Source organism: Mesocricetus auratus, unplaced genomic scaffold (genome assembly GCF_017639785.1).
Source record: "Mesocricetus auratus isolate SY011 unplaced genomic scaffold, BCM_Maur_2.0 Super-Scaffold_100010, whole genome shotgun sequence".
In the NCBI taxonomy this organism is placed as follows: Eukaryota; Metazoa; Chordata; class Mammalia; order Rodentia; family Cricetidae; genus Mesocricetus; species Mesocricetus auratus.
The window spans coordinates 20,437,531-20,450,434 of record NW_024429194.1 but is presented as its reverse complement, the minus strand read 5'-3'; the positions used below and the strand labels follow the sequence as shown (position 1 = coordinate 20,450,434).

The window sequence follows — 12,904 nt, the reverse complement described above, 5'->3', positions numbered from 1 at the left end:
TATTACAATTGTGGCAATTTATTGATGGACAAGAGGTTTCCTTACTGCACATAGACAGAATTGGAATGCACAGGAGTAGACAAGCCTGGCATGAAAGTTGCAACTGGGGCGGGGGGAGGCAAGGCTGCTGGAGTGTTGGCCTGACCCCTACTCAGGATTGCCTATCCATTGTCCTTGCCCAGGAAAGCTTGAGAACAGATGCTAGGTTTGCTGGGAACTGGCACTTAGATCAGGAACACATCCGAAGCAGCCATCCAGGGAAGGCAAGGCCACATGTGACTTTCAGAATATGTTTTCCAATTCTGAAAGCTTTTCCAGAGATCTTAATGGGACTTCATTAAAAATCGATTGACGTGGATTACAGCTCACCCACCTAACGCTGTTACTAAAGTTTGCGAACTGAATTTCACTTTGAATAAATTAAAATGCTGTTACGAAATTATAACATGAAATTGTCATGTTTATAGAAATAAGGTGAGATCATTGATCTGGGGGGTCTGTCTTTAATTTGTTATCCCTGGGGCCAGGGCTGGGGTGGGGGCTCGCTGATAGGATACTTTCCTCAAATGTGTAAGGCCCATGATTCAGTTCCCAGTGCCACAAAAGCAAAGAGTTAAAGCGTCTCTCCATTAGGCATCTTCTACTGGCTGTGGCTCAGTTCTGAGTAGTTTGGTAGACAGCCAGGATGTCCACTGCAGCTGCTGATAATGGTGGATCTTCAGAGTCTATAGTGAAGTTCAACTTCCAAGTCACCTATGTAATGTTGAACACGAAAAAGCAAAACAAAAAAAAAAAAAAACAAATTAAATCTAAAAACAAGGATAATGTTCTCTGAAAATGCAAACCCAAAAGAAAGTTTCTATTTTCCTGAATGCCTTTGTGTCTTCTACCCATTTCTCTGCTTACATCTGTCCCCTCTTCCCCCACAGGGCATGCTGCTGAAGAGAAGTGGCAAGTCACTTAACAAAGAGTGGAAGAAGAAGTATGTCACCCTGTGCGACAACGGCGTGCTGACCTACCACCCCAGTTTACATGTGAGTACAGCTCCATGGGGCAGAGGCTGTGACAGAGTCAAGGCCAGCGCTCTGCCTCCGTGTGAAGAGGACAGGGGTATTAGACTGCCCTGAGCTGTATATAATGCAGTCTGTCCCTCAGGCTCCCCACCCCCTCCATCTGTTAATTTAGGGCTCTCAAGTCCATAGTGGATCACAATGCCAGTTGCATATAAAGTAGAGTTGGAAAGGAGAGTAGCAAGGTGGGGTAAGCCGTGCGAGCCAAGAGAGTGTCTGTGAAAATCTAAGCTACAACAGCTGAATTTGATCCCAGCGCTGAGCGGCTAAGAGTAAAGCCAGGCTAGATGTCATTTGCCACAGTTTCATGCTGAGGTCAAGCACAGGCACCAACTCAGAAGGCGGGAAAGCTGCTTCTCTGTAGGATGTCGCCTTCATGGTCTCCTTATGACTGTGACAGCAGACCCGGTCTTGTTTCGGCAGGAATCGGGTCATTCTGTCTCCAGTAAGCGCTTCTAAGGTGGACTGTTCATTGTGCTTCCATGATCTCCTGCAGAGGCTGAGAGTTTAAACTTACACCATTAGTCACTGGATTTTGCCACTCCACCAAGCTTGCAGTTATTAACAAAGAGTTAAAAATAAGCATGCCAAGTGGAAGTTGGAAGCGCTCCACATGACAGAGAATGCCGGCAGTGTGGATGTCTGTGTCTCCGTGCACATGAATTTGGTGCTTCCTCAGACACAAATACATCCCACAGCCTGCTCGCCTCGCTGATGATAGGTCACATGCAGTTTTCCCTGACTGCAAATGCATGGTACTGGTTTTGATGTTTATATAGTATCCCACTATCCCACTGCATGGATGTAGTCTGAGTACTTCAACAGCATCTCAGGACAAAATAAAAACAAGACGTTTGGCAGAAATTTTGACACTCCCTCCCCCATTATTATAAGTAACTCTGAGCGGACTTTCTCCTGATATCTGTGTCCTTATCTGCCTCCCTAAGACAGACTCCCAGGCAGGCTGTAGGGTCTACATGACGTTACTCGCTTAAGCATCCATCGTCAGATTTCTAGGACCCATATGCACATTTTTCTCCCCAAATACCATTTGGCAAGGGGCCTTTCCCCTGCACACTCAAGGACACTCACCTTTTTTCCCTGGCAGGCTTGGTGACACATGGTACCTCCTGTGGTTTGTTGCTGGTGTGATCCTCCCCCTTCCCCCTCGGCTTAGAGCAGAAGCTGTACCTTTCAGAACCACACCAGAAAGCGTCTGCTTCAGTCCCCGTCACTGGCTAGCTTCCGGTGCTAATGACAGTGCCTGCCACACCTGACTGTATACAGGCAGCGTCTGACTTACGGTGGTCCCACGCAGGATGTTCTTACTGGGCAGCAGGATGAGAGCCCCCACAGCCACCCTGTCACTTCCACTACCATAGTCAGCAGAGAGATGAAGGTACTCAACATGTGGCTGTGAAACACACCCTGTCTTAGATGAATGTGCCCAAGTGCAGGCTGGTGCAAGCAGGTCCTGCACAGGACTGAGATGGGTCACACTAAGAGGGACATTCTGTGATGGAGTGAGTCCCCCCCCAACCTATGGTGTCTTTAGTGTGGCAGTGGGTATATTGATATGTAACCCCATCCTGAGGGTGTGTGTGTGTGTGAGAGAGAGAGAGAGAGAGAGAGAGAGAGAGAGAGAGAGAGAGAGAGAGAGAGTGTGTCTGTCTCACAAGCTCATCTGTGTTTACAAGGTACATATGAGAGATGTCTTCATATGTTCTTAAAGGTTTAGCTGTATTCAGATGTAGATAGATGTCCTTTGTTGGACGAAACACTATGTGGCTCTATGTCTAGCTTATCTTGGGAATGCATTTGGTTCTCCAAGTGTCCTTGATGGCAGGATAGAATGCCTGCTCCTGGAGACCCACCTGTGACAGGGCACATGCCTTTTCCAGAATGTCCCTGCTGAGGGCTTCGAGTTTCTGCAGCTCTTTCCCTCTCAGACTCCATCCCTGAGCCTTCCCAGGCCCTCCGTATCCCAGAGCAGCCCAACCTACAAGGAAGGCTGCCCTCCCTGCCTTGGGTCTTGTCTTCCTCGAATCCTGTCACAGACCAAAGGCCTCATCAGCTGGTGCTTCACATGCCTCAAAGAATAGAGCTGGGACTTGGTGACCAGTAACAAGTAAAATCTGACTGGTGGTTCACCTTCTTTCTGCCGATATTTAACCCAGGCTATACCCACCATATTGCCTCTGTCCCCATGGAATATATGGAAGGAAATTACTCCTGTCCCGTGATATCTTAGCTGTAGCCCGCCCCTTCTTTCTGCTACCTCCCCTAGTTTTCCCCAAGGCTTGGGAGCTGACCCAGCCCTGGGTGGTGCAGTCCCTGATCCTCCTTATTTTGTAAATGGAGACAGAAGGCAAGGCGGAGGCACAGAAGGGAGTGATGGTGAACTTTAACTCTTGTGGTTCCCAAAGCTAGATCTCTGCTTTATCTGCACTGGAGATTGTGACCTGACAACTCCAGTCATTTAAACTAAAGCAACCAAGAGAGAGCCCGATGGCACCATGGATTGTTGACTCTAAACCCTGCTGGCCCCTGGGCTGTTGAAACAATGGCTGGCTCTTTTATAGTCTCTGTTTCTACGTGTAGTAATAATAATGCCCATCTTGGGGCTGGGAAATTGCTCAGCTTTAAGAGCACTGGCTGTTCTTCCAGAGGACCTCACTCATTTCCCAGCACCCACAAAGTGGCTCACAACCATCTCTAACTCCAGTTTAGGGGTCCAGAATCTTCTTTTGGTTTCCTTGGATTTGTGGTACACAGACACACATGCAAGCAAAACACCTATACACATGAAATGAAATAATTAAAAAAAATTTAAATCACTCATCTCTAGGACCCCCAAGGTCTGGAGCACTTAACTGCCATGAGGGGTAGGTAGGTAGGTAGGTAGGTAGGTAGACACATAGATAGATAGATAGATAGATAGATAGATAGATAGATAGATAGATAGATAGATAGATTGATTGATTTGAGGGTCTCATGGATTTAAGGCTCATTGCTGGCCCTGTTGGGGTGGGCGCGGGGCAGTGTGATGTGAGATCCTTAGGTCCCCTCTCTGTGGACTTAGATGTGAGCCGTAGGGAGCACCATGATGGAAAAAACAGAGGGATAATGAGAAAGAACCTCTGCCCCAGGGCTGTGCAGCGCAGCACGGCCACCTATTCATCTTCTGTGTCGGGGGAAGAGCCGCTTGCATGGCTGGCGATTGTGCTCTTGGAGTCGGCTCTGTCTGGTGGGCTCCCTAAGTGGGCCTGGAAGAATGAACCCTGCAAACCATGGGCATCACATTGTGGGGCTCTGTGTGAGAAAGTACACAGCAGTCAGGCCCAGCTCGGTCTTCCTTGTAAGGGGCCTGGCAGCTGCACTCGGCCCTCTCTATGCACCAGGTGGGCCTGGTGTGTATGACTTGCTTTCCCCGTTTTCAGATTCATTTCTCCTCTTTCCCTCTTGAAACCAGGTCAGCCTTGTATATCCTCTTTTTTCTCCATGATAAACAAAATTGGAATGGACCTCTCTTACTCTGTAGCTCCATTAGCGATTGGGTGGCTGAGGCTCTCAGGTTGTAGAAAGAATGGCTACGTGTACCGTGAACCTTGAGTTCAGTGTTTTCTGAGTCGGTGGTCAGTGACACTGGAAATTGTCATGAGAACGCAGATTTTAATAGCTCCAGATTCCACTATCTGACTGGAAGCCACTTGGCTGACACATCAGGAAGTGATCTGATATGATTCCTAAAAGTAGGGCTGCTGAACGGTGTCTTCCCAGGGAAGAAACCTGTGTTAGGAAGAACCTCCTTTCACAGCGCCCCCTACAGGCGGTGCATGCTGGCCATTCATCTCATGGAGACGTGGGGTTGGAGGAGGCCTGCCTGCAGCATCTCACATCTGCCAGCATGGACCTCGCACTGCCAGAGGTGCAGTTACATTCCAAGCCCTTCCACGGTGGTCCCAGCGCCACGCAAAAATCAGAAAAGCTCCTGCCCCAATAGCAAGTTCCCATGTTCAGAAGACCTTCCTCTTGTTCCCACGTGGAAAGCCATTTTACAGGAAATGGCTAGCCTTCCTGTGTCTCTGACATGAGCATAGTCAGTGAGTCATGTTGGTGACACACTGCTTCAGTTTGCGTCACTTAGTTTTTGATTGGTGACTTTTCGTCTGGCTTCCCATGAGTAAGAACCTAGTGACTCTGCGCTGTTCACCACCATCTGTCTGGCCTGTGCTTTCACAAGCTTCACTCAGTTCAGGGCAGCATTGCCCAGAGTGTGGATATCAGGGTTGTGTGGCTTTGTGGGGTCCCGGCTCCAAGACGGCCTGGGTGCCAGACCTCACCATGCGGATCTTTGACCACAATGTGTACACGCAGTGTCACACACACACACACACACACACACACACACACACACACACACACACACACCACAGCAGTGTCTCAATACTGTTGCAATACAAAGAGCCCACCACGGTTTGATTAGAATGTTATGTTACAGATATGGAAGATCGAAGGTTGGAATCTTACTGCCAGCAGTTGGTAGTGATCCGGTCTGAGCCACCTATTTTGGGACACAAATGGGTTTCTAAGTGACAGACCATGTCATGATTGATACTTCTTTTGTGTTTCTGTACATGGCAGCAAGCAGAAGGAGCATATGGCTTTTCTGGACTTCCTGTGTGTTGGGAGGGACTCATTGTTACATGGCAGAAACCTGTGTTTTCTGTGCAACACGTGCCTTTTGGTGTCCTGGTGATGGCCTGACTGAGTCCGAGGTCCTTGACATGTGAATGTTGTCACCACAGGTGACATTTGATGCTCTGCTGAGTGTCCCCTAAAAGCCATTGTAGGGGAGTAGTTTCCAGTCCTGGGACTCCATTGGGAAGAGGTGGAGCTGCTAAGGGGTGAGGCCTGTTTTGGTTTTTTGTTTGTTTTTTGTTTTAAGCTAGATCTCTGGGGTCAGACCCTGGGCCTAGTCCCTTCCGTTTCTCTCTCTGCTTCCCAGAGCCATGCAGTGGCCCTTGCTGCATGGGACAAGGAAGTGTCCACATTTATCGCCCCTCTGCTTAGAGTAGCTGCCCGCTGTAAGCTTGTCTGCAGCCTGTCAGCTATCCAGAGGACAGCATCGTTTCTGTGTTGGCTTTTTCCTCGCGCCACGAATCCTCATTGTTTTACTGTTTCCCTCCATGTCGTTCCTTCAGACATCACCACACCACACAGGCTCTTCACTGCCTTGAGGCAGCTCCTAAATATGGTTTCTCCTATCTCTGGCACCTCTGAGCTTTCTCTCGGCTTCTTACCCTACCATGTCCTTCTGCCTCCACATCTTCAGGGACAAGTTCTCTCTGCTAGGATCGACTTCTGTCCCTAGCTCTTGGACATGCCCTCCATCAGACATGTTGGAATGCCCCCCTTCCGGGCATGCCCTCATCCTGCTTCGTGGGCTTGTTTCTCTGTTCTCTTGGCTTTTTCGAAACCAAATTCTTGCACAGGACTGGGAGCACCTTGTGGTCAGAAGCCTTGTAGATAACACCGCCAGCATATCTCTGGTGTCTGTCGGGTGATGGATGGGTGGGTGCATAGAGGGAATGGATGGAGTAGATAAAGTGGTAGGTGGGTAGGGTGGGATGGATAAATGGGTAGGGGGCAGGTAAGGGGAAAGGACATGGATTAGTGTGCGTGTGGATGTGTAGACTGGTAGGTAGAGGTGAGCGGATGGTGGAGGAATGGATGGCGGAATGAGCATGGTGGGGGTGAGGATGGATGCGTGGGCACAGGGTGCACCCACATGCTTGGCCTTCCTTTAAATCTGCAGGACTAGAGTTCCTGAGGCCATAGGAAAAGAATCCACCCAGTGATGCTTTTAAGCCACAGGAAAACGGCATAGCCTCATCCAGACTCTGTTCTGTGAAGTATGGATGTGATTGATGGAGAAGAGCTGGAGGGTGCCTGGGTTTGCTTTTTTTTTTTTTTTTTTTTGGTTTGTTTGTTTGTTTGTTTGTTTGTTTTGTTTTTACGAGACAGGGTTTCTCTGTATTGTTTTCGAGGCTGTCAGTCCAGCCCAGCCTGGAACTCACAGAGATCCGCCTGCCTCTGCCTCCCGAGTGCTGGGATTAAAGACGTGCGCCACCACCGCCCGGCTCTGACTTTGCTTTTTTGATTGTAGTGAAATACACATAACAACTGTGCCATCCCGACCACTGTTAAGGCACTCAGTGGTGGACTGCTTAGCTGGCGTGTCCAAGGTGTCAAGTTGGTCCTCGTATCACCAAGAAGAGAAAAAAGCGCCTGAGCAGTGTTGTCACTCACTGTTTAGTAACCCATCTCCAGAACTTTCTCTATCACCTCTTCCCTAGGCCCCTTCTTAGATTATTCTGTGTCCACACTTGACTATTCTAGGACCTCATAAGTGGAGTCACTTGACATCATGATATCCTCAAGTTCATACTTGTTGTAGCATGAGATGGAATGTCTTTCTTTTCCAAGGCTGACTGATGCTCCGTGGTAGGGTCAGAGCATGTTGAGTTAATGCTCCATCCTCTGGGGAAACTGTTGTGAAACCACAGGGGAGAAGCTTGCAAATGACTCCTTGGAGATGGAGATACTCAGTTGCCTCATGGTCACACGGTCTACCCCGGGACAGGGGAGTCCTCCCACCTGTGCTTTGGGTGGTCTGGCAAATATTTCTGTCATTCATCCAAATTACTTGTAAAAAGCATTTAGTCTATGCCACACCCATGGAATGACTTGACTGTGAGTGTCAGTGGTTTCAGGGGGGATATCTGCAACTTTGACTGGGAACCAGGAGCCCTGGGAGGCCCAAGCCCCTTTGTGCACAGTTAGATTCTTGTCACAGCTTCACTTTGTCCAAGGAATTTATTTTATGCTACCCCGGGTCTTGGACAGCAAGATCTGAAAGAAAAAAAAAAGGTGAGGCAGAGTTGCTGGCCCGGTGGGTAAAGCACTTTGGATGCAGTGTGAAGACTTGAGTCCAAATCCTCAGAACTCAAGTAAAACCAGTAGCCGGCATCTGCAGTCCAGCGCTTTTACCATGCACTGAAGGCAAAGACGGGCATCTTCCCCAAGGCACCTGAGCCATTAACCTGATGAGACACCATGGAGAACAAGAGCTTCTCAAAGTGGAGGATGGGGTCTACCTGAGGTTAACCAACCCTGACCTCCACATGCATACCATGGCATGTATGGGCCCACGTTCACATGGGCACAGGCACACATCAGGCACATGCCACATTAGGTAAAGGTAAATGGCCAAAACAATGTGCAGCTATATTGATGTTGATGGAGGGCGATTGTGAGTGTGGCAGACGGGGCAGCTATGTCAAAACTAACCCTCAGATGTCCTAGACGCCAGCTGAGCTGTTTCTTGAGATGGAAAGTGTCTTGCTTGTTTTAGTAAAACAAAGTAGAGGATGTAAGCATGTGCAAGCATACATGCGTGTGTGTACACAGACTGCACCGTGTGGCTCATGGGTCTGGGTCTTTAAGCTTCTAGAAGACTCCAGGGGACAGTGCCTTATCAGTATACCAAATGACAGTTTACATGGCCACGGCCATGCCTGGTACCCAATTTGTATCATTTTGTTTCTCTTTCTCCCTCTCTTTCCTCTCTCTCTCTTTTTTTTTTCTTTTGGCCTTTTAGTGTTACAAATTGTGGCCAGAAAGTCCCCAGAAAGGCAGATAAATCAAAACTCTATGTTTTCCTGTGGTGACAGTCACCACCGAGGTCTCAGTGGGAGAGGTTGGCGGAGGGGGGTAGCAAATGCTCTCCCTCTTCTTCTGAGAAATTGAAATTCATTATTCTATTTTATAAATATTTTCTTCTATGGCTCATAACCTGATTGCCGCGTGTTGCTAGGGTCTCACAAGGTAGGGCTGGGTGGTACTGGTGAGGCCCCTTCCCTTCCGCTCAGGTGTGCCCGTGGCCCCAAAAGGAAACCAATCAAGGTGCGATTTATGTTCATTAAGTGCTTGTCAAAACTGAAAAATTTTTCTAATCAACAGCAATCTAGCTTCGGCCCCCTCAGTGGCTGGGAGGGCCGTCTCTTCGCCGGCTACTTGCCTGTTAACAACTCTAGGCTAAGAAACCACTGATGATTACATTAGGCTAAGCTGCGAAGTAAATGAACCATGTCTTATTTAGGTGCCACTAGCTTCAGAGTCTCCTGCCCCGCAGGGCACTTGATAGCGTTTTATGGCTTTAAAATTAGTGTTGCTTCCCGGTTGCTGCAGGGTGCAGCCTGTTATGCCTCTGAACTCAATAAGCAAAGGGAAGGGGCCTTTTGTTTTTCCCCCCTTAGTTTTGTGGGGGGTTTCTGCCCTTGCATTTTAGCAGGTTTTACTTTGCATCTTTTCCAGACAGCATTTTGCAATAAAAATGTCTGACTGCCAGATACATGCCTCCCCCACCAAAAAGAGGAGGGGAGACAAGGTAGAAAATGTCAGCATTTCAAGGAAAAATTTTCCCCTATACTGCAAAGTGAAAAATTGATTCACAGTCACCCCTAATGGCTTCTCACGTCAGAACTGCTGTCTGAGGTTGGGAATAACACCTTAAGCTCGAGAAATAGCTGTATAAAGTGGAAGAGGGAGAGTCAGTGTTTTTCCTGGGCAAGTGTAGTGAGAGCATTATTTATTAAGAGCTGCAACACTTTCATCTTAGCTAATCCTGACAGCAATGCCACACGGCAGGAAAAGTGTGGACACCAAACCGGATCCCGAAGCAACCAGCCCCACGCGCACAGCAAACAAGGAACTGGTGATGGTCCCTGTTACTCCGCCTTCTTGGTGGAGACCTGTCCTCTAATCGGGACAAGCCATGCTGTCTCCCTAACAGAGTTCAGTGTGGGAGACGAGATGCTGGAAATCATGAGTCACTGTCCCTCGTGCAGGTTGGATCTGTACAGGGCGCTGTCAACTACCTTGTGGGCAGGAGAGAAGCGGAGGGGCTTCTGAGAAAGTGGCTTCTAGAAAGCTATGTAAACAGATCCTTCTAAGCAGGCCTGTGTGGACGCTTGCAAATGAGAAGTACTTCAAATCCATGGTGGGCAAAAAGTGACTCCTTTGGGGAGACTTCCGAGTGACCCCTTAGGCCAAGTAACAGAGGTAAGACTTGGCACCCTCCCCAGTAAAAGCCTCTGTTCCTAAGTCCGTTCTTCCTTTCGGGGCGTCTCTTCTAGCCAGTTTACCCCATAGCGGTCTGAAGTCTTCAAGACGACCAGGCTAGTCAGACACCAGTGGGGTGAACATTTCTGCAGATCTCACAGACGCTAAGATCACCCACTGCTCTGCGAGTATTTAAATATTAAAAGTCCTCCACTAGCAAAAGATACTACCCTACCCTTGCAATTTGCCGTGCCAGAATTTGCCCTGCCCTCGGAGATGCCTGCAGCTCTCGAAGACACAGACAGTCAGTCTTACACATAGCGGAAGCATTTGTCTAGCACAGGCTAAGTTTGAGCACGCCTGGGTTACAGCTGGGTAATATTCAATTGAACCTAAAATGAGAAGCTCAGTAGAGTAAGTCAATCAAGACGGATACAATCAAGGGGCCAAAGGTATATTCATAATTCACTGTGGGATTTTTCTGCCATTTTGATTTATATTACAATAACCTATCCCCCTGGGCTGATGTTGGACTTTTGCCCACCATGGTTGGATGCTGGCTGCAATAGTCCACAGAATGGAGAGGCTTGCCCTGCCAGAGTGTAGCAGTGAGCCCGCCATTGTACTATTGTAGGAAAAGTATGCTACCACTGAACCCCAGCCTCGTTCCACCAGCCACCACGAGTGGCATAATTACCCAGACCCAGTGAGGCATTGATCAGAGAAAACACAGTCTCCTGACTGATACCTTGGCTCCAGTCACCGTTAGTTTCTGATTCACCAGCTGCCTTCTTCCCACAACGGCCCAGGGTTGGGTGCATGTGTGGTGACAGGTGGCCTTCAGGAAGGCCCTTAGCAGTGGAATTCTGTCAGCTGTCTTGGGAAACAAAATTATTCCTCATAGAAATTTTGTGGCTTTGAAGCTGCCTCCTACCTTGCTTTTGTGACCAAGACCCTTTGGAGAGAAGGAGAAATTGTCGTCTTTGAGTTCCATGATCTGAAAGGATGTGGCCAGAAGATTCTTCATAGTCCTTGAGCATTTCCGAGGTATTTTTAGGCGCGCGTCTCTCCTCGCCCGTGACTATGCATGAGGCCATTGTTTATCATTCATACATGTGGGACTCTCATATGTGCTTGATCTCTGTGAATGGCTGGTGCTATATCTGTCTTTATGGATTAGTTTCCTTTGAAAAAATACTAAATGGAGTTTGGGAATAGCAGTATATCTAACAATGGCTTCTCTTACACTTTTTATGTGAGATTTTTTAATAGAAGTTAATGAACTAAGGCTACCTTTTTGAACCTGAACATTTTCAAAGTATAGTAAAAATAAGAAATCAGTCTCTTTTCTTTATATCAAGCACTCAAATAATTTTTTAAACATTGAAGTTCATTTTAATAAGGACCACGCATTCTGTGTTCATGTAGATAATAGTTTTATGAAAATATATTTTATGAGCCATTGCGATGGCCTGACCACCTGAGTTGGATCCCTGCAAGCCACATGGTAGAAGGCTAGAGGAAGCTACAGAAGTTGTCTAGTGGCCACATAAGTGCCCCCACACACAGATAAATAGAGATAACTAAAATAAGACAAAAGGAGAGTAGTTACCAAAAGAAAGCCATGAAGTAGCACTGTTCTTCTCCATTTTTCCAAGCCTCTTTAAGACCTGACAAGTCTTGTTCAAGTGTAGGACAAAGGTGTCCACTTACAAAGAGAGGGAGAAGTACGTTAAGCACCATTGCAGCTCACCCTGAGTGTTGCTCTTTGATGATACACCGAAACACAGTGTGCATCTTAGAGCTTGGGAATGCACTGTGGGATCTCAAATCATGGCCTTCTCTGCTGCATTAAAACCCATTGCACTGTACTCCCTGAATTACCTTTGTGCATTTTATCCAGACATGCCTGCCACATGCATCCATACACATGGCGTCATGCAGCAGTCACTTCAATACAGGGATGTTTTTGAATTGAAGAGTGAAGATTTCCCAAACAATGACACGTCCCTTCAATTCATAATGTTCAGATACCACATTAATTCCTTCACCAATCTTTTCAGAAAATGTTAAGTATTTGAAACATGCCAGGCTCATGGTAAGAAGAAACAAGGTTTTATTTATTTATTTATTTATTTATTTATTTATTTATTTTTGTAAGGAAGCTCAGGTTTCATCATTAGTCACCAATACTATCAGATATTTTCCTTGAAGGTCTCATTTTGTTCTTTTTTTTCATGAAAATACCTGTAATTAATTTCCAAAGAGTAACTATAGCCTGTGTGCGACAATTGTTACATTAGGTGAAAATATTGTTTAAAAGTGGCTAGTTTAGCTGGCAATTTCAAAAGAAGCACCCAGTAACTGTCAGACCTGAACCCTGCCTGTGACAGCACTCAGAAAACAAGGTGTGTATTCAATGTTTGGAATTCACAAAGTGAAAAGTGTCTTTTTGTTGTAGGTAAAGTGCTCTGTCACTCTTGCAACATCAGAACAAATTCCTATCCTATTTGAAAAAAATCAAATTACTTCCTGGAGCCATTTTGAGCTGTCCACTGACCTCTGAAACCTCTAGCAGGCCTGGAGGGTCACACTTTGAAGACTGCTAAGTTAAATTATAGAGATGAGGCTAAGATCAGTTAGATTGACTGTGCCCAGAAATAGTCAAGTAGAGATGTTCACCAGGCAAAGACTTGTGCTGCCAAGCC

General features: G+C 47.2%; 1 protein-coding gene across 10 annotated transcripts in view; it reads left to right on the top strand.

The window, feature by feature from the left end:
• The window catches only part of Agap1 (ArfGAP with GTPase domain, ankyrin repeat and PH domain 1), a 452,310-nt gene that overhangs the window by 281,145 nt on the left and 158,261 nt on the right, over positions 1-12,904 (top strand). For all 10 annotated transcript variants that reach the window (XM_040753059.1, XM_040753060.1, XM_040753061.1 and 7 more), the window contains one exon: positions 930-1,034. In XM_040753059.1, coding sequence (XP_040608993.1) covers positions 930-1,034 — 105 coding nt within the window. The remainder of the gene's footprint in view (positions 1-929; positions 1,035-12,904) is intronic.